Source organism: Doryrhamphus excisus, chromosome 2 (assembly GCF_030265055.1).
Source record: "Doryrhamphus excisus isolate RoL2022-K1 chromosome 2, RoL_Dexc_1.0, whole genome shotgun sequence".
NCBI lineage: Eukaryota > Metazoa > Chordata > Actinopteri > Syngnathiformes > Syngnathidae > Doryrhamphus > Doryrhamphus excisus.
The window spans coordinates 976,106-999,289 of NC_080467.1; the positions used below are offsets into that span (position 1 = coordinate 976,106).

Genomic DNA, 23,184 nt, shown 5'->3' on the forward strand with positions numbered 1-23,184 from the left:
AGAGGGCTCTAATAATGCTTGAAATGAATTTAGAAGGTTGTGAACAAGCTTTTTAATGCTCTAACTATGAAAATATTCAATTTATAAATAAGGAATCCTGTTTATTCACTGATAACAGTCAGGTCTTGAACCAACTAATTACTTTTTCAAACCTGACTAATATTTTCTATGTACATTCACTGTTATTATGTCCATATGTTGGGTAATAGTAGTGTAAGGGTGACTATAGGGGTGTTATATAATGCATAAAGGGCTCTAATAATGCTAGAAATGAATTTAGAAGGTTGTGAACAAGCTTTTTAATGTTCTAACTATGAAAATATTCCATTTATAAATAAGGAATCCTGTTTATTCACTGATCACAGTCAGGTCTTGAACCAACTAATTACTTTTTCAAACCTGACTAATATTTTCTATGTACATTCACTGTTATTATGTCCATATGTTGGGTAATAGTAGTGTAAGGGTGACTATAGGGGTGCTATATAATGCCTAGAGGGCTCTAATAATGCTAGAAATTAATTTAGAAGGCTTTTTTGGAACCAACTAATTACTTTTTCAAACCTTGATTAATATTTTCTATGTACATTCACAGCATGATGCTGAATGAAGAGAAAATGAAGAGGGGTGGTGGAGTGGAAGACAAAGAAAAGGCACACATTGCTAAAGGGCAAAGTGCAAAGACAAACGGGTACAGTGGTGGTATTAGAAAACAGTGCAGCGTGAAGGTCACTTAACAAACTAAAGACCCTTTCATCTTTATCTCAGCAACGATCACAATCAATGTCTCAATGTGGAGACGGCTCCTCAAAGTCCCGACAACTCTCCCCACTCTTTATCCAAATCCTGTCAGACGTCATACATAATATTTTGCCCATTGCAGTATCGAATTTATTTTTTATTGAATACTATTAAATATTTATGAGCATTTGATTAAATATTTATGAGCATTTAATTGATTTTTTTGCTGAAATTATGCATTTTCAAGAATAAAAATTGCTAAATTAACTAAAATCCAAATATAAAGTATTCAGAAGACACATTGAAAGACATGTTGGAATATGTAGTATTCTATGCTGGTCAGTAATGTAACATTGATGTCCCGGAAAAGAAAAAAAAACCCAAACAATTCTCCTAACGCTAACATGTGTGAGTCTATATTATCTATTATGTCTACTATATTGGGTAATAAAAGTGCAAATGTGACTATAGGGGTGCTATTTCATGTCTAGAGGGCTCTAATAATGTTAAAAAAACGTATTTAGAAAGTCGTAAACAGGTTTTCCGTGCTCTAACTACAAAAATATTCCATTTATTAATAAGGGATCCTATTTTGTGGAAATTTACATATCACATTTGGTTCTGGAACCAATTAACAAAATTTGGGATTACTGCACACTGACTTTTGTATCAATTTTAATAATTATAGTTATAGATAATCAATAATACAGAAAGTAATATCGTTGTAAAATGGATAAAAATATTTTTTTTTCTCTAATTCTAATTCTTTAACAATGAATGATGCATTTACTAACACTATAATAATGTGCTGAATTCATTTTAAAATTAAGATAGTCAAGATTTGTGCTGGTACACATCATCACTTGTAAACATTTATATTTCATAATTACAATTTAATTAAATATGTGTTTTTTCATCAAGAAGACGGAGCATTTTGGTTTTTTGTTGTTGTAATTTTCCAATATTGATGACGTTGGTATCCAACTCTGTCATACAGGCTTCTATTAAGGTACCATGAAAGGTTAATACAGCACATCAACCACAAGAGAGCGCTGTTTCCACCAGTACGTACATACATAAACAATATATCTCGTCATCTGCATTAAAAATATCATCTGTGTCACTCCATAAGCAATAGATAAACAAAATTCAGCTTGGAATGCCGGTTTTCGTTTGTATGATAAATAAATACAAATATAAGCGTCAGGAGCCTGCTGATACCCGACCAGCCCCCCATGTATCGCTGTCTGTACTGCTGTTGTTACACGGACGTATTTGACAGTCGGACCAGCGAACAACGAGCAGCGATGGCTAAAAGTGATGGAAGTGATTATTTTAAAAGAACCAGCCTTTTTTGGATCGTCTCCATACTGTTCGGTCTGGGGTATTTCACTGTAAGTAAAATTAAATATGCTAAATTCACTGTAGTCGAAAACTGTTTCCGTTTAGCTTATTATGTTGCGTTAAAAGTCCCCCGGATCGCATAAAACTTCTGAAAAGAAATGTAATTTTTCATTTTGGCTGCATCTCGTATGTGTGTATCTCAATTTTCTGTTGGATATTTTAGCTTCCGAGGCCATTGTCATTATTTGTTGATGGCTAACTTTTTATCTAATCGGATTGTTTGTGCCATGCAAAAAGAAAACAGATGACAGTGTTGCGTAAAGCCCAAAGTGCAAGTGAACATATCTTCCCATCTTGGCTAGTCGTAGCCAATATGCTAAATTCTATTGAAAATACTATTTTGATGTTGTGCATACGTCTTTAAAAAAACAATACTAACATTTATTTATTTTGTGTTTACCGCAAAAGTGACAACATTCCGCGTCTGTTGAGCATTGTTTGTTTGTCCCTGTTGCTTTGCCACGTATGCGGATGCAGATCTTAACGTTAATTACAGTCGTCTCACATGAATTTAAACGACTAACGGAATAAAGCTCATTGAATATAGATGACAGATGAATTGAATGAGTTCTGGACACAGGGGGGCCCTACCTACAATGGCCTTTTGTACTTACTTTGAATGCAACACTATGAACTCTGACATGCCACAGGTGAACAACAGACACAGCATTACATGCACTATCGCATCTAATGCACACAAACTATGCCTTCACTATTAATATGCTTGATTTTTTTTATTATTATTTTACATTTTGAAATATCGATTATTGTAAATAGTTTTGTCATTGCACATTTTCACATGACTAAAGCTGCCAACAGAGATCATTTCCCACCGGAAGCGCATCAAATTCCTCAAACAAGGCTTCCCTTTGCACTGCGGTCCATTCCGAGGTTGCAGAGTCGGTCGATAGAACGCCATCACATGTTCTGTGGGTTTTACAGAAACTTGAAAAAAAAAGATCCCAACTTCCCATGGGGAAACTATTCATACAAGATTGAGTTGAAAATGGGATTTTGTTTTTATTTGATTTTAAACACCAAAATGCCCTATTAGGATTAAAATATAAATATAATTTGACAATCCTTACCAAGGACAGGGATTGCATATACGTGTGCATACATATATTAATTATTTATATGTAATATATAAAATTATATATATATATAATATAAAATTATATACATAAAATTATATATAAAATTAATAACAATATATACAATTATATTTAAATATAATATATGAATTACTCTCTAATGCTTGCTTTTCCATTTTTGCTGTTTTTTGTTATTTTTTTATTTATTAGTATTATTTCAAGTGTTGATTTTTTTTTTTGCTTTATTCACAGCATATTTTGACTTTATTTTTGTTATTTAAATTTTATTTTTTTTTGTTTTGAGTTTTTTTCCCAATCTAAGTAAATAAAAAAATGTCAGAAAAACTTTTTTCCTAAAAAAAATAATATTGCAAAAATTATTTTTCCCATAATAGTATTACCATGTTACGTATGCTCATGAAATGTTTTTGTTATGAATTTTTTACATTTATTAACTTTATTCTAATACTTCTACTCTATTCTTGTCAAATTACTGCTATTCTTCCATGTTTTTTTTATTGTTTTCTTTTTTAATTATATTTTTAAAATGTGTTAGGCCAATAAGGCCAATAAAAAAATCTCCCACGGGCCACAAATTACCCCGGGGGCACACTTTGGACACCCCTATTTTCAACTAACAAGGATTATTAGAATTTAAAAAAATGAGCCTTGGCCAGACATCCTACGTGTACACATACTGTGTACTTTTTTCATTGCCCCTGACCAATTCTGATTTTGTTTCTTTTCTTCAGTGCATTGTGTTTGCGCCTGAAAAAATCCCATACCATCACCTCGGCCCGTTTGGGACCTTCTGCAAATACCTTGTGAACAACCATGCTAGCATTTTGTACAAAGGGTAAGCGCTAATCTCAAGCTTTTGTTTGTGTGTCTTGTGTAAATATTTACCCACAGTGAGCAAGAGATTTTTCTGAATGAAGTGATCGTAGCCTAATTTAAACGTGCCACGTTAAATCACTGAATATATTTTAGTATTTTTGTTTTAATATCAGAAGCACTGGCTGCATTGCTCTTCATTTCCACATCAAACTTCTTAAAACAGTTTCATCAGTGATGTTTCCATAAATCACATGATAGCCCAATCTGACCCTTGGGGGGATAAGTCACGTGACGTACTAAACAGTGTATGGAAGCAAGTTGTCATGTGATTCCTGAATGGGCGGCATTTCACACCGTACCTCATGAATGGATCATGTAAATCAGGGCTGTCCATGCAGAAACATAGAAGGATGTTGGGGGCCATTTGATGCCATTGTATGTACATATTCAGCATATATATGTATATCAATACGGCTCATTAGGGGCCTATGGTACGGTATAAAATTTAATTTTACATGAAAGCTAGAATTTTTTTTTGTTTGTAATTTTACAAGAATAAAGTCAAAATACAACTTACAATACAACTTTCTGTACAAAAGTTGTAGTAGTATGAGAAACACACATAACTCAGAATAAAAAAAATGGGTTGAGGAAAATGTAATATTTCAAGAATGATGTTAAAATATTACAGCAAGAAAATTTATATTAAAAAAAGTTGAAATATATGATTTTTTTTCAAAAGCAACAGTGCAAATGAAGGAAGAAAAAAGTCCAAATTTATATTAAATTATTTTTGTTTTTACCAAATTTATTATTACCAAATAATTATATTAATTTATATTTATATTATATTAATTATATTTATATTTATGCATTTATTATACAATTTATATTAAGTGGTATTCTAAAGACAAAACCTCATAATATTATATGGAAAAGCTATGACATTTTCATAGCTTAGAGTAGAAATATTAAAGGAAAAAGACTTAAAAAAAGATGTAATATTATGAGAAACAAATAAAACATACAATAAAGTAATTTTTAAAATAAAGTAATTTTTTAAAATTACCTTGGAAGAAAAGTGATAATGTTAATGGGAATAAAGTCAAACCATTACGAGAAGAAAAGTACTAGAATAAATTTGTAATATGAGGAATTTGGTTATTTTAGTAGCATGGAACTTTTAAAGGAAAAAAATGTGTTTTTATTGAAACATGCAATAGCACGAGAAACAAGAAACACAATTAAATTGTAATTTCTGAAAAATTAGGTTTGGAAGACATAAAATTACAAGAATAAAGTCTATAATAAGAACAGAGCCATCATTACAAGAATAAATTGTTGTAAAATATACAAGGAAAAAGTCATAATTTCTATGAGAATAAACTAGAAAATAATGAATAATGAATAACATTTCAGCTACAGTATATCGTAAAGCTGAAATGCAGTTTTTTTTTGTATTTTTGGAAAAAGTTAGGACATCCCATAATTATAAAAAACAAAAATGGCTCCTTAACTGCCCCGGACATCCCTAATTTAAAGACCATTTGTGTTGTTTTCCCACAGGTGGTGGGCTACAGTGGCTATCCATGTTATTGAAGCCCTGGTCGCCTTAAAACTCTGCAGGTAAGAATGCAGTTGACGCTGATGTCCACTAGATGGTGCTATTGTCCACCTTTTTAAAATAGCCTAAACGTGAGTGAACTAACTGCTGACTCTAATTAGAGTTCTTTGCTTTTGCAGCAATAAAGGCATCAACATGTCTACCAGCTCCTGCTGGTTCTTGCAGACCTTTATATTCGGCTTCGCTTCTCTCGGTCTACTGATCAAATACAACCCAGAGCGCCCCAAACTGCACTGAAGACGACGTCAAGAGCAACCGATAACAATGCGTTTAAAATAGTGCTTTTACTTTATTAATGAAGTGTTGATGCTGTGATGACTTGGAGTTTAGACTTTATCTTTACATCGTTAGAGTGACTATTCTATACCGTATAGTTAAATAATTAGTCATACTTACATCAGGGAGATAAATATTGTGCTGAAAATGTTCTTCGTGTTTTCATACTTTCATAATATTTACATGCTATTTGGATTGAAGGGTCATAAAACTCAAAAATAAAACTTACAGCAAGTAACACTGGGAGTTTTTCATTCTTAATGTATTACTCGGAAACATTTTAGTACAAGGACAACGACGGATGGGCGATGTTAGCATCAGTGCTAATTAGCAACAAGCAGAAATACATACACTTTGGATGGTATACTTTAGAAAACCAGTAGAAATTTAAATCCCGAGGTACTTTCATTAGAGTACAGCATTTTCTTGTATTAACAAACTCATGTCAGTCAAGTCGCCGTTTGCATTATTTTTAGTATAAACAATGGAACCTTGGTTAGCGTCATGAATCCATTCCACGAGGTCTGACTCTAACCAAAATGTACGCGATTCCCATTAAAAAATACGAATCTAATTAATCTGTTCCAAACAGCCAAATATAGTAACGCAATACGCTTAAATCAACTAAGTATAAATGCAGAAAACATGTCAAAATACATAGAAATATAGTATGAATGAAAGTGATAATGAGCATCAACTCCTGATGACATCATAAATCGGCGACACTGCTGACTTCCTGTTTTGGTTTCCATTTTGTTAGCAAGAACACAGTTTGCTTACACAGTGTATTCATTCATTCATTCATTTTCTACCGCTTTTCCTCACGAGGGTCGCGGGGGGTGCTGGAGCCTATCCCAGCTGTCTTCGGGCGTAAGGCGGGGTACACCCTAGACTAGTCGCCAGCCAATCACAGGGCACATATAGACAAACAACCATTCACACTCACATTCATACCTATGGACAATTTGGAGTCGCTAATTAACCTAGCATGTTTTTTGGAATGTGGGAGGAAACCGGAGTACCCGGAGAAAACCCACGCATGCACGGGGAGAACATGCAAACTCCACACAGAGATTCCCGAGGGTGGAATTGAACCCTGGTCTCCTAGCTGTGAGGTCTGCGCGCTAACCCCTAGACCACCGTGCCGCCCACACAGTGTATTAATAACATAAAAACACGCAGTATTGTACTCTAACGGGTACATGTACACGGGGAAACACTTTTGAAAAACATGCTAACTGGGGCGTATGCAAACCAAGGTTCCATTTTATTAGTAATAACTAATATTATTATTGACCACTGCTTATTCAGGGGTCACCATTCCAACACAATTAGACGCCGGTGTACCACCAAAAGATGTGACAGAAAAATGACAAACTATTGTAATTAGGGATGTCCGATAATTATCGGTACCGATATTTATCGGCCTGATATATCGGTTGATATCGGTATCTGATTGAAATGCTGTAAACAACACATACTGTATGTGTTATATGTGATAGCATAAACAATGGATACATTATAAAGAATAGTTTCTCTACCATCGTCTTGTTTTTTTCTCCATCCGTCGAGCGAATGTGACTTCAGTCTATGGAAAATATACAATATGTTCGATTCCTTGGTGGCCACGACATCATCGCTCCAGCCAACATAGAGATGGGTAGCGTTCGCTCAGCGTCTTCCTCAGTTGGGTGCTTTGGGTCTTGTCCCTGGTTTCCACCACACACTCCACCTGTCACACACACACATACACACACACACACACACACACACACACACACTTAGTTACATGCTTCCAGTCACTCAATACTGTGCCTGTCATCACTATAGAAATGACAGTAACTGATTCCACACCTCAATGTGATATGTGAATTTGCATGAAGTAGGATTCCTTATTTGTAAATAGAATATTTTCATAGTTAGCAGCATGAAAAACCTGTTTAATTCTCCTAATAACTAATAACTAATAACTCCTAACATGTGTGAGTCTATATTATGGCTTGTTTTCTGTTATTATGTCTACTATATTGGGGTAATACAAGTGCAAAGATGACTATAGGGGTGCTATTTCATGTCTAGAGGACTCTAATAATGTTAAAAAGTCGAAAACGGGTTTTCTCTAACTTCAAAAATATTCCATTTTTTAATAAGGGATCCTATTTCTTGGAAATTGACATATCACATTTGCACACTGACTTTCGTATCCATTTTTCCTTATTTGTAAATAAAATATTTTCATAGTTAAAGCATGGAAAACCTGTTTAATTCTCCTAATAACTATAACTCCTAACATGTGTGAGTCTATATTATGGCTTGTTTTCTGTTATTATGTCTACTATATTGGGGTAATACAGGTGCAAAGATGACTATAGGGGTGCTATTTCATGTCTAGAGGGCTCTAATAATGTTAAAAAAAACGTATTTAGAAAGTCATAAACAGGTTTTCTGTGCTCTATTTACAAAAATATTCCATTTATTAATAAGAGATCCTATTTCGTGGAAATTTACATATCACATTTGGTTCTGGAACCAATTAACATAATTTGGGATTACTGCACACTGACTTTTGGATCAATTTTTCCTTATTTGTAAATAGAATATTTTCATAGTTAAAGCATGGAAAACCTGTTTAATTCTCCTAACGCTATAACTCTAACATGTGTGAGTCTATATTATGGCTTGTTTTCTGTTATTATGTCTACTATATTGGGGTAATACAGGTGCAAAGATGACTATAGGGGTGCTATTTCATGTCTAGAGGACTCTAATAATGTTAAAAAGTCGAAAACGGGTTTTCTCTAACTTCAAAAATATTCAATTTTTTAATAAGGGATCCTATTTCTTGGAAATTGACATATCACATTTGCACACTGGCTTTCGTATCCATTTTTCCTTATTTGTAAATTGAATATTTTCATAGTTAAAGCATAGAAAACCTTTACTTCCCTCCTTCTAAACACAGTTTTTAACATTATTAGAGCCCTCTAGACATGAAATAACACCCCTATAGTCACCTTTACACTCATATTACCCAATAAAGTAGACATAATCATCCAGAAATTAACACACAGCAGCAGTCTGGTTGGTTAATATGCATATTATCACATTAAAGACAAAACCTCGTAATATTATATGAAAAAGCTATGACATTTTTGTAGCTTAGAGTAGAAATATTAAAGGAAAAAGACTTCATTTTAAAAAAAAGATGTAATATTATGAGAAACAAAGAAAACATACAATAAAGTAATTTTTAAAAATTACTTCGGAAGAAAAATGATAATGTGATGGGAATAAAGACAAACCATTACGAGAAGAAAAGTACAAGAATAAATTTGTAATATGAGGAATTATTTGTAAATTGAATATTTTCATAGTTAAAGCATAGAAAACCTTTACTTCCCTCCTTCTAAACACAGCTTTTAACATTATTAGAGCCCTCTAGACATGAAATAACACCCCTATAGTCACCTTTACACTCATATTATCCAATAAAGTAGACATAATCATACAGATAATGAACACACAGCAGCAGTCTGGTTGGTTAATATGCATATTATCACATTATCACATTATATTTCAATGCAGAGTTCCAAAAATATATATTTTTTATAGACATAAATAAGACTTACGTGTGTGTGTATTCTTGTAAATGTGTGACAGGAGCTTTTGACTCACAATGACGTTATATTATATAATATATTATATTATATATAAAATCATATATTATTAATTTATAATATGTAATATATATATAATATATAATCAGTTTGAGGTGGAAAAAGCAGTCGATCACCTTTGCATTGAAGAGGTTTGACTTGTCACTATGCCTCCGATGACTGACGTCCAACAACCTGGGAATGGCGATGGCAGAATGAGAGCCGTGTAGAAATCATACAAAATGTCCGACAATTAATCCTTTGCTTTATTGTCCGCATCGCCCGCGTCTGCCGCCTCACCTGACGTCCTCTCTGGACAAGACGTCCAGCAGCTTGGCCATGTCTCCCGGCCATTCTCCCAGCTGCACTGAGAACTTGCTGACGCGGTCATCCAGCACCAGAGCTCGGTCCACGCACTGCCTCACCAGATCCAGCTCCATGTTAGCGCTGCTCACCACCACCGCGACTCTACCAGAAACAGTAGAAACACAGTAGAAACATTTTAGCTGATGACATTCTATTCACGTGTTGTGTATAAAGTCAAGAAAAGCACAATGGAACTGAAGGAACTCGGGGTCACCCAACAAAAAAATCTCCTCTAGTACATTTTAGAGGATTTTGACTTATTTTAATAGTTTCTTCATTTTAATAAGTTTCAGCAACATACCAGTACCAAAAGGAGAAAAACAGCTTTTTGTGAAAAAATATATTTCAAGCATAACTTTCACTTTGACACATACATATTTAGCCAGAATAACTATGCCATAGCATAGCATAGCATAGCATAGCATAGCATAACATAACATAACATAACATAACATAACATAACATAACATAACATAACATAACATAACATAACATAACATAACATAACATAACATAGCACAGCACAGCACAGCACAGCACAGCACAGCACAGCACAGCACAGCACAGCACAGCACAGCACAGCACAGCATAGCATAGCATAACAACATAACATAACAGCACAGCACAGCATAGCAGAGCATAACATAGCATAGCATAGCATAGCATAGCATAGCATAGCATAGCATAGCATAGCATAGCATAGCATAGCATGGCATAGCATAGCATGGCATAACAACATAACATAACATAACAGCATAGCATAGCATAGCATAGCATAGCATAGCATAGCACAGCACAGCACAGCACAGCACAGCACAGCACAGCATAGCATAACAACATAACATAACAGCATAGCATAGCATAGCATAGCATAGCATAGCATAACAACATAAATAACACAGAGAAATGGTTGTTTTAGACCCAAATAACTATTTATTTACAAATATAACACCATGAACTATTTCCAATTTTCACATTTTGAACTAAACTGTGTGTGTGTACACGTGTGTACACGGGTACATACGTTAAAATTTCCCTTGCACGTGCTACACTCCTCCATGCTTTTCCACTTCCTACTTCCTGTGGAGCATGTTAATGGTAATGGTAATGGTAATGGTTTTATTTCATTTGAACATGCATCAGATTCCAATTGAGTGCATCCCATAATCAGTTCCCAGTTCCACATGTCCAAAAGGAGTAGGAAGAAGCAAAGCTTATTAAATCCTACCCCTCCATCTGGTACTTTTACAATCAGTAACTGTTACATTTGTTCACTTCCTGCTTTCCTAAAATAGTTAATTATTTTTATTTAAAATTAAATTACATTTTTTTAATGAAATTTAAATATTTTTTAATTAAATTTTTGTTGTGTTGTATCTCCTCCAGCCCAACTATGTCACCTGCATACAATATTGCTAAACCATGATTGTGTTAGTATGCAAATGAGCCTTACACACACACGCTGCTATAAATATATATAATAGATATATTTTTACCCACCTTTTGCCTCTCAGTTCTGGCAGCTGTCCTGCCAGGATGGCAGCCAATCCCATCGCTCCCTCCGTGTCCACCGTGGAGCGCTCAAACTCTTGAAACCGCAACATCGCCACCAAAGAATCCTCCTCGCTGTGACGAGATAGATGGATGGATGGATGGATAGATTTATTATTAATTAATAATTAATATTATTAATAACTAATTCAAATATTATTAATAATATTAATATTACTAATTAAATATTAATATTATATATTAATTAATATTTTTATATATTAATAAATAACTAATATTAAATATTAATAATATAATATTAGTAATAATAATGTGGTGAATAAATAGATGACATCAAATATGAACAACAATGCACAGCGTAAACAGTAAATTGCACAAATAATTTCAAGAATTAATAATTGTAATTGTATTCTTGTAATGTAATTGTATTGTATTGCAATAATTGTACTCAAATACACGATAAGTAGCAATGCTATAATGAGTCTATAATGACTTATTAGTCAATGTTACATCCTCAATTAGAATTGTAAATATCATTATGAATAGCATTTTGATTTAAGATTTGAACTGACCTTTTAGGAACCCGATTTTGGATGAATATTTAACTTTTTTATTGCAAATGTTGATCCAAAATCAGATATGTATCTCAACATCCAGCTAGCAGTAGAGTTTAGAGGAAAGTACATACTGTATCCTACAATATGTTCGCTGTGGTCTACCTGACAGAGACGACCTTATCTACCAGCTTCTTGGCCAGGTGGAAGGTGTTGATGCCGAGCGAGCGCTCCATGAGATCTGCCAACACGGAGAACCAGTTATTTAAGCTTGCTTTGATAGATCTTAGCTCCGTATCTAATATGACCACCATTCATTTTGCTGTTTACCTCCATACAATTTGGTATTGGGGTTGCTGTGCAGGTCTTTGATGGGACCATCGATCTTCAGAGATTGCCGCAGCAAAGGGAAAGCTTCAGGTTCTATTCCCTGTTGAGGAAAAAACACACACTAATTATCATCTGGTTGATTTGTTAGGACCATGAATACATACAGCACAAAATATTTGAAAAAAAATTGTAGATGTTTTCCACAAAGTCTTTAATTCTTCCATCACAAAAAACACAAGTATGCATGCCTATAATTTATAAAACATCCCCCATGTGATTGAAATGCAAGGTAAAGCCAAAAAAAAAAACATTTCCGTCTAATGTAAACAAGCGGAAAGCTGTGAGAGATTCGGCTGTGAGTGGATAACGGAGGCAAGGAAAACAGGAGAGAAACATCAAACACATTTATCTTGTTCCGGAAAACCAAGCCGAATGAAAAACATCTTTGGATCCACACCAGAGAAATGTGGGAGGCGAGTAACTTGTCCTTGCAACAGGAAGCAAGGGTTTATGGGAAATGTAACCTCATTTAGTCGGTGCTCAATCGAAGCTGCAAATGAGCCAATTGATCACATTTTAACGAGCTTTATACATTCTTACGTTCTAGTTGGCCTCTTTCGCCTTCGAGCATCAACTTACTATGACAAGAATGTGTGTGTTGAGATGCTTGATGGCCGCCGCCGTGCCCGCCAGGAGTCCATACTGTCCCGCTGCGGGCACCACCACTGCATCAAGTTTGGGCACTTGCTCGTAAATCTCCATGCCCACCGTGCCCAGTCCTGCCAGGTAGATGGCACTTTCATCTCTGAACAAGACAAAACAAACTAAAATTTAAAATTTAAAATTTAAAATTTAAAATTTAAAATTTAAAATTTAAAATTTAAAATTTAAAATTTAAAATTTAAAATTTAAAATTTAAAATTTAAAATTTAAAATTTAAAATTTAAAATTGGCTCTGATTTGGCTCATTTTAAATTTTAAATTTTAAATTTTAAATTTTACATTTTAAATTTTACATTTTTGAATACATTTTAAATTTTACATTTTACATTTTACATTTTTGAATAGAAAATTTAAAATTTAAAATTTAAAATTTAAAATTTAAAATTTAAAATTTAAAATTTAAAATTTAAAATTTAAAATTTAAAATTTAAAATTTAAAATTTAAAATTTAAAATTTAAAATTTAAAATTTAAAATTTAAATAGAAAATAGAAAATAGAAAACTTGAATTAGATTAGAAAGGCAGGAAGTGAACAAATGAATTAAAAATTAAAAATTAAAAATTAAAAATTAAAAATTAAAAATTAAAAATTAAAAATTAAAAATTAAAAATTAAAAATTTAAAATTTAAAATTTAAAATTTAAAATTTAAAATTTAAAATTTAAAATTTAAAATTTAAAATTTAAAATCAAACAGCAGATCAAATACTTTCCTCGCCCGAATTGCAAAACAGGATTACACTTTATTTTACTGTGATTGTTAAATAAGGTTTTGGTCTTAATTATCTTCTTCACAGCAGCCATCAATACACAGTAATACCTCGTTTATGGCCGCTAATGGGTTCTACAGTAGGATTCCTGATTTATAAACATAATACTTTCATAGTCGGAGCATAGAAAACCTGTTTATGACCTTCTAAATGTGTTTTTCCTAACCTTATTAGAGACCTCAAGACATGAAACAACACCCCTACAGTATAGCAACCATTAGACTCATAATAAAGTAGACATTTGTGTATGTTTATATAAACATAGGTATTTTTATTTGTATTGATTTTGGTTGCTTTGTTGTGCTTTGGATGTTTTTCATGTTCGAAATAAAGAAGAAAAAAATCATTACAGCATTAAGGAATACATTATGTTAGACTTCCTTGTACGGTTAAAGCCATATTTTTTTTAAAAAAAAAAGCTTGTTTCAGCATTCATAGCCTTTCAGATCAGACTCCTTTCATAAATTTTGATATATGGTGAAATGATGATGAAATGTGTTTCTACTGGTGTTGTAAATATTGCAGGGTAAAGCACACAATCAATTCCTGCAAATACAGCAATCGCTAATGAAAACATCAAGGAACCCCGGTGAAAAAAAGCAAGACCATAACAGTTGAAAAACCACATAATAAACCATACAAGGCTTAATTGGTACCCAATAAACTTGCATAATACTACAAGGTACCACATGTACAGTAAAGTCAAGTCAAATATGAACTCACTCTTCTAGGTAAAGGTATCCATTGTCTTTGGCCAAATGGCGCGCGTGGTTCTGAGAATCGTGACCGGTGCTGCCGTAGGAGATGACCATGGCCCCGTAATCTCTGTAGATCCGGAGACGAGGTGAGGAACAACATGACGGCATGATGGCAAACACGGGGATCTTCAGCTCCACAGCATGGTGGGCCACGGCCATTGAGAAGTTACAGTCGGTGGCAACAATCACACCCTTTCTCTGCTGCTCCTGGAAATACATCGAGTCACCCAAGGATGATCCTTTAGCAACTCTTTTAGGGTTATATGAACATTTTTAATATATTTCCAGGTCTGGAAAAGTATGGAAAGTTGAAAAAATATGGAAAAACACATGTTTCCAAGACTGTTAGCACTGTCCTTATTCTTCTTTGTCTTTCGGTTTTCCCTTCTGGGGTCGTCACAGCAAATAAATCTCCTGCATCCTCCTCACGACATCCATAAACCTCCTCTTTGGTCTTCCTCTATGTCTCCTACCTGCTCCAAACGCAGCATCCTTTTACCAATATATTCACTATCTCTCCTCTGGACATGTCCCAACCATCTCAGTCTGGTCTAAAGGACTTTATCTCCAAGCCTTCTAACATGTAATGTCCCTCTGATGTACTCATTCTTGATCCTATCCATCCTGGTCACTCTCAATGTTTGTAAACATGTCCTTTCATTTTAGCTGTGATATAAAAGTTTCAGCTAAAATGAAAGGAAAGGTATACAGAACTGTCTGATGTACTCCTTCCTGATCCTATCCATCCTGGTCACTCCCAATGAGAACCTCAGCATCCTCATCTCTGCTACCTGTTTGCGAGACCAGCCATGTTGTTTGGTCTAGAGACAGTGCCAACGAGGAAAAGACAGGAAGCAGAACTGGAGGTAGCAGAGATGAGGATGCTGAGGTTCTCATTGGGAGTGACCAGGATGGATAGGATCAGGAAGGAGTACATCAGGCAGTTTGGTATACCTTTCCTTTCATTTTAGCTGTTTTAGCTAGAAGAGTTTCAGCTAAAATGAAAACCAGGAGTGACCAGGATGGATAGGATCAGGAAGGAGTACATCAGACATTTTTGTATACCTTTCCTTTTCATTTTAGCTGTTTTAGCTAGACAAGTTTCAGTTTGCGCTGTTTTAGCTAGAAGAGTTTGAGCTAAAATGAAAGGAAAGGTATACAAAACTGTCTGATGTACTCCTTCCTGATCCTATCCATCCTGGTCACTCCCAATGAGAACCCAGCATCGTCATCTCTGCTACCTGTGGCGAGACCAGCAATGTTGTTTGGTCTAGAGACGGTGCCAACGAGGAAAAGACAGGAAGCAGAACTGGAGGTAGCAGAGATGAGGATGCTGAGGTTCTCATTGGGAGTGACCAGGATGGATAGGATCAGGAAGGAGTACATCAGACAGTTGTGTATACCTTTCATTTGAGCAGTTTTAGCTAGAAGAGTTTCAGCTAAAATGAACCAGGAGTGACCAGGATGGATAGGATCAGGAAGGAGTACATCAGACAGTTTTGTATACCTTTCCTTTTATTTTAGCTGTTTTAGCTAGAAGAGTTTCAGTTCGCGCTGTTTTAGCTAGAAGAGTTTCAGCTAAAATGAAAGGAAAGGTATACAAAACTGTCTGATGTACTCCTTTCCGATCCTATCCATCCTGGTCACTCCCAATGAGAACCTCAGCATCCTCATCTCTGCTACCTGTTTGCGAGACCAGCCATGTTGTTTGGTCTAGAGACGGTGCCACCGAGGAAAAGACAGGAAGCAGAACTGGAGGTAGCAGAGATGAGGATGCTGAGGTTCTCATTGGGAGTGACCAGGATGGATAGGATCAGGAAAGGAGTACATCAGACAGTTGTGTATACCTTTCATTTGAGCAGTTTTAGCTAGAAGGGTTTCAGCTAAAATGAACCAGGAGTGACCAGGATGGATAGGATCAGGAAGGAGTACATCAGACAGTTTTGTATACCTTTCCTTTCATTTTCGCTGAAACTCTAGCTAAAACAGCTGAAACTCTTCTAGCTAAAACAGCTAAAATGAAAGGAAAGGTATACAAAACTGTCTGATGTACTCCTTCCTGATCCTATCCATCCTGGTCACTCCTGGTTCATTTTATCTGAAACTCTTCTAGCTAAAACAGCTAAAATGAAAGGAAAGGTATACAAAACTGTCTGATGTACTCCTTCCTGATCCTATCCATCCTGGTCACTCCCAATGAGAACCTCAGCATCCTCATCTCTGCTACCTCCAGTTCTCCTTCCTGTCCTTTCCTCAGTGGCACCGTCTCTAGACCAAACAACATGGCTGAAACTCCTCTAGCTAACAGCTAAAATGAAAGGAAATGTATACAAAACTGCGGTTTTGGTTTTGTAATAGTACTAACAAGACTATTCTATATTCTAAAAGATACAATTTTAACAAAAATAACAAAAATAAAAAAGTCAGCTGGGATAGGCTCCAGCACGCCTGCGACCCTCGTGAGGATAAGCGGTAGCAAATGAATGAATGGATGGATGGATGGATGGATGTCTTACTTGTGTTAGGGACGAGAGCAGGTACAACGCTCCTCTTTCCTTCACCGAGCCTGTGTAGTGAAGGTGCTCCTTCTTCAGGTAGATCTCCATACCGTACTGTTTGGACAGCCGGGAGTACTGAGAAACACAAAGAAGATGATCCAGATGTTCCAAACCCGCCCCGCTATATTCCACCACGTGTTGTGGGTTTACCGTGCAAGGTGTCTTCTGTATCCCTGATTGGATCGTGAAAGCAGCGGCGCTGATGTCCTCGAAGCGCAGGTACTGAGCAGGCGGTCTCGGGACGATCCTGAACTCACTGACTCTTCTGGTTTTGGGTGGGTCCTTTAGCGTGACGAATGGTGCTTCTGTCGCCACTTTGGTGTCGTGGACCTTCACGTCTCCATTGACGAGTTCCTCCTCACCAAAGTCCTTCAGCCTCTCTGGTTCAATAAGGGTCGGTCTGCGGCCCACGGCCCCATTACTGACCAGACCTACTTTGTAAGGGTTACCTGGTTCTGCTGGACCCAGACGCAGCTCCTCTCTAGGTGAGATAAGACATTATATGGTAGAATCTATCATACTCATACCAACAAATGACCTTATATCAAATGCTATTTGTATTCACCTTCAGTCAAGCACCCTAAGGACGTTCACTCTTCCCAATGGAACCGAATCTTCTAACTGACTCCAGACATTGACTCTTCCCAATGTAACCAAATCTTCTAACTGACTCCAGACATTGACTCTTCCCAATGGAACCGAATCTTCTAACTGACTCCAGACATTGACTCTTCCCAATGTAACCAAATCTTCTGACTCCAGACATTGACTCTTCCTAATGTAACCAAATCTTCGAACTGACTCCAGACATTGAATCTTCCCAATGTAACCAAATCTTCTAACTGACTCCAGACATTGACTCTTCCCAATGTAACCGAATCTTCTAACTGACTCCATACATGGACTCTTCCCAATGGAACAAAATCTTCTAACTGACTCCAGACATGGACTCTTCCCAATGGAACAAAATCTTCTAACTGACTCCAGACATGGACTCTTCCCAATGTAACAAAATCTTCTAACTGACTCCAGACATTGACTCTTCCCAATGTAACCGAATCTTCTAACTGACTCCAGACATTGACTCTTCCCAATGTAACCGAATCTTCTAACTGACTCCAGACATTGACTCTTCCCATTGGAACCGAATCTTCGAAAACTGACTCCAGACATTGACTCTTCCCAATGGAACCAAATCTTCTAACTGACTCCAGACATCGACTCTTCCCAATGGAACCAAATCTTCTAACTGACTCCAGATATCGACTCTTCCCAATGGAACCAAATCTTCTAACTGACTCCAGACATTGACTCTTCCCAATGGAACCGAATCTTCTAACTGACTCCAGACATGGACTCTTCCCAATGGAACCGAATCTTCTAAATGACTCCAGACATTGACTCTTCCCATTGGAACCGAATCTTCGAAAACTGACTCCAGACATTGACTCTTCCCAATGGAACCAAATCTCCTAACTGACTCCAGACATTGACTCTTCCCAATGTAACCAAATCTCCTAACTGACTCCAGACATTGACTCTTCCCAATGGAACCGAATCTTCTAACTGACTCCAGACATTGACTCTTCCCAATGGAACCGAATCTTCTAACTGACTCCAGACATTGACTCTTCCCAATGTAACCAAATCTTCTAACTGACTCCAGACATTGACTCTTCCCAATGGAACCAAATCTCCTAACTGACTCCAGACATTGACTCTTCCCAATGGAACCGAATCTTCTAACTGACTCCAGACATTGACTCTTCCCAATGTAACCGAATCTTCTAACTGACTCCAGACATTGACTCTTCCCAATGTAACCGAATCTTCTGACTCCAGACATTGACTCTTCCCAATGGAACCAAACTTTCTAACTGACTCCAGACATTGACTCTTTCCAATGGAACCAAATCTTCTAACTGACTCCAGACATTGACTCTTCCCAATGTAACCAAATCTTCTAACTGACTCCAGACATTGACTCTTCCCAATGTAACCAAATCTTCTGACTGACTCCAGACATGGACTCTTCCCAATGTAACCGAATCTCCTAACTGACTCCAGACATTGACTCTTCCCAATGGAACCGAATCTTCTAACTGACTCCAGACATTGACTCTTCCCAATGGAACCGAATCTTCTAACTGACTCCAGACAATGAATCCAAATCTCCAAACTGAATCCAGACATTGACTCTTCCCAATGTAACCGAATCTTCTAACTGACTCCAGACATTGACTCTTCCCAATGGAACCGAATCTTCGAAAACTGACTCCAGACATTGACTCTTCCCAATGGAACCAAATCTTCTAATTGACTCCAGACATTGACTATTCCTAATGTAACCAAATCTTCTGACTCCAGACATAGACTCTTCCCAATGTAACCAAATCTTCTGACTGACTCCAGACATTGACTCTTCCCAATGGAACCAAATCTCCTAACTGACTCCAGACATTGACTCTTCCCAACGGAACCGAATCTTCTGACTGACTCCAGACATTGACTCCTCTCAATGTAACTGAATCTTCTGACTGACTCCAGACATTGACTCTTCCCAATGGAACCAAATCTTCTAACTGACTCCAGACATTGACTGGCGACATTGTGCCAGTTTTAGGGAAAAAAAGTTACCCTGAACTCATCTAATTTGAAACCAATATGGCCTCATTCTTGGCATAAAATCGCTCTTCTGTCTAAGATGAATTGATTCACCTTTCACGCCAAGCCGGTTTCCACTCTGACGGATTACATATACGAGTCAACTGATGGTTCATTAGTTGTTCACGTCTTTTCTCTCACACATACGATGAAAGTGGCAATTAAGGGGCCAAAGCCGCAAAGTTTGATTGATTGCAGTTCGATAAATTGAGTTCAAATATAATCGAAGGCTCCTTTAAACGGTCCAGCTTTAAAGAAAAGCTTTTGTAGCAAACCTTAGACATGCGGCTGCTTTTGCCACTGCTTAGTTAGCCACACAGAATAAACATAATAATTGGCTTACATTCTTTGGGGATTAACCCCGTCACCTAGACACTAAAGAAGATCACATTTGGTTAACAGTAAGGTTTGAATCTTTGAGTAAGGGTGTGTCATGGCTTTCCAGGTCGCTTTGGTGAGATTACATTTAGAATCCAGCAGGTGGAACGGGCTTCGGAAACATAGCTCATGCTATTCAGAGCTGCTGTTATTTCAACCACAACACTCCGACCTTTCACTTTGTCATCCGGCTCCGTTATCGCCCTTTGCCCTACTTATCGGAGAATGGCACTCCATTATTCCATAGCATCCTCGTAAACAACACTGTGTGGTTAGAAGTAGCATATTCTTATATAGTAAGCCAATAGTGGTAGCATAAGTAAAGCTAAAATAATCCCTAGTTTATCGCGGTTAATTGGTTCCAGAATTCGAATTTTCACAATATAGGATTCCTTATTCATGAACAAAATATTTTTATTGTTAGGTTATCTAAAACTTGTTTACGACCTTCTAAATATAATTGATAACATTCTTACTATTATTGTATTATTATGTACTTCCCCACCTAGCAAGTACATAGTAAGACTAAATAAATAGCATTTAAGACATAAATAAGACTCATGTGTTTTGCTATAATGTGTTCTGATGCTGGGGGAGCTGAATGGGAGGTGGACAGGAAGTGATGTGGAGGCTTCAGAGTTGAGTTTCAGGTTACGTGTTTTTAGAGGTGATTGTGAGTTTTATGAGATAATTCAAACCTGCCATAAAAGTTCCCAACTATTAAGTCTGGCTTTTGTGGGTCACGGAAACATGATTGACACCTCATGACCAGTGTAGAATACGACATATCATCATCGTCTTTGATTGTGTCTCCTGATTGCCCGATATTCGTAGTTTAGTTCATTTAGCCATTTTTAAGCTTGAAACGATTAATTTAGGCAAACTGACTCCAGACATTGACTCTTCGCAATGGAACTGAATCTTCCAACTGACTCCAGACATTGACTCTTCCCAATGGAACCAAACTTTCTAACTGACTCCAGACATTGACTCTTTCCAATGGAACTGAATCTTCTAACTGACTCCAGACATTGACTCTTCCCAATGGAACCAAATCTTCTGACTCCAGACATTGACTCTTCCCAATGGAACCAAACTTTCTAACTGACTCCAGACATTGACTCTTTCCAATGGAACCGAATCTTCTAACTGACTCCAGACATTGACTCTTCCCAATGTAACCAAATCTTCTGACTCCAGACATTGACTCTTCCAGATGTAACCGAATCTTCTAACTGACTCCAGACATTGACTCTTCCCAATGTAACCGAATCTTCCATTTGACTCCAGACATTGACTCTTCCCAATGCAACCGAATCTTCCAACTGACACCAGACATTGACTCTTCCCAGTGTAACCGAATCTTCCAACTGACTCCAGACATTGACTCTTCCCAGTGTAACCAAATCTTCTAACTGACTCCAGACATTGACTCTTCCCAATGGAACCAAATCTTCTAACAGACTCCAGGCATTGACTCTTCCCAATGTAACCAAACTTTCTAACTGACTCCAGACATTGACTCTTCCCAACATAACCGAATCTTCTAACTGACTCCAGACATTGACTCTTCCCAATGTAACCGAATCTTCTAACTGACTCCAGACATTGACTCTTCCCAATGTAACCGAATCTTCTAACTGACTCCAGACATTGACTCTTCCCAATGTAACCGAATCTTCCAACTGACTCCAGACATTGACTCTTCCCAACGTAACCAAACTTTCTAACTGACTCCAGACATTGACTCTTCCCAATGTAACCGAATCTTCCAACTGACTCCAGACATTGACTCTTCCCAATGTAACCAAATCTTCCAACAGAAATTGCTGATGTCGCCCATTTACAGTAGTATCATCTGGGCATGCCTGACACCCTGGGGACAGGTACTACAAATTGTACCAGGCAATATCTTATTTTTCCGAGTGTCAATAGTGAGTAAAACCGAGAAGTATACCAGACGTCATATACAGTATTACCCTTTCTATAATTACACCAAAGAACAGAAACATATCCAAATGTTTGGTCAAATATGTATTGTTAACACGATGCATTACCTGGTGACTAGAAGGAGAATAAAGTAGAGGGCTGCACGAAGGAGAATGTCTACCAAAGAATGGAGGGAAGGAAGTAATTCGTTCCTACATGAAGTGGGGACTGAGGATGATGGGAGTTTTGGAGTGGACGTTGCTGTTAGCGACTTGAATGGATGGAGAGGAGTTTTCGGGGTGTACATCTGAGGGGAAAGAAACTTTTCAGAAGGAAGTTTGGATACTCTTGGTGTGAAAACCCCAGGAGCCAAATCAGGATTTGGAAGAGAAGGTGATCCTTTTTTGCCATGAGGGGGGTTTCTTCGAGGGAGTTGTAAAAGTGGAGGAGAAACAGGAAGAGGGACCGAAGACGCCAATGAGCTAACACTGGGAGTCTTTCCTTTGTTTTGAAGTGAGGATTGATTTTGGTCCCAAAGATGGGGTTTCACTACTGGGTTGGTCTGGGGAGAAGAGAGCTCTGATGGGTCTGGGTCACTACTGGTTTCCCACCTCTGCCAGAAGGGGTCGTTCTCCTCGCTGTTTTTAAGCGCCGGCTTCGGTGAAAACAATCGTTCCAATCGCTCGCTCAGGTAGCTCGAGTAAAATAACTGGGCGGCAAAATTCATCCTGGTGGAATCGGGGTCCTCTTAGAATCCAAACTTCTTAGTATTTGAGTGTGACTCCTCCTCAGATCTTTGTGGTGTCGGATACTCCAAAGTGCTGCTCCCACGGTCTAATGTCCACAGACCAAGTCCTACCCCGACTCTTTCCTAGCTCAGAAGCTATTTAAGAAGGGATTATCCCGGGACACATGCACGGTGACTCTGGAGCGTCTCTCCGGTGGCTTGGCCCCTCCCAGGACTCTATTCCTGGCCCAGACCAGGATTACTTCCCCTTTTTGTGACGTAGA

At 37.0% G+C, this 23,184-nt stretch overlaps 2 protein-coding genes across 2 annotated transcripts; one reads left to right on the top strand and one right to left on the bottom strand.

Annotated features, from left to right (window-relative positions):
- The first annotated feature begins 1,979 nt into the window (after positions 1 to 1,979).
- On the top strand, positions 1,980 to 6,769 carry tmem254 (transmembrane protein 254). The gene is made up of 4 exons (XM_058057781.1): positions 1,980 to 2,135; positions 3,992 to 4,095; positions 5,643 to 5,702; positions 5,820 to 6,769. The coding sequence occupies exons 1-4, from the start codon at positions 2,049 to 2,051 to the stop codon at positions 5,935 to 5,937; spliced, it is 369 nt and encodes a 122-aa protein (XP_057913764.1). The 5' UTR covers positions 1,980 to 2,048; the 3' UTR covers positions 5,938 to 6,769.
- Positions 6,224 to 23,068, bottom strand: LOC131107580 (L-threonine ammonia-lyase). Its single transcript, XM_058057757.1, has 11 exons — positions 22,785 to 23,068; positions 17,353 to 17,683; positions 17,161 to 17,277; positions 14,610 to 14,851; positions 13,034 to 13,199; positions 12,395 to 12,494; positions 12,230 to 12,305; positions 11,499 to 11,624; positions 9,933 to 10,100; positions 9,770 to 9,827; positions 6,224 to 7,708 (listed from the first exon to the last, which is right to left on the bottom strand). Exons 1-11 carry the CDS (start codon positions 22,898 to 22,900, stop codon positions 7,610 to 7,612), a joined length of 1,599 nt encoding a protein of 532 aa, XP_057913740.1. The 5' UTR covers positions 22,901 to 23,068; the 3' UTR covers positions 6,224 to 7,609.
- Positions 23,069 to 23,184: the final 116 nt, after the last annotated feature.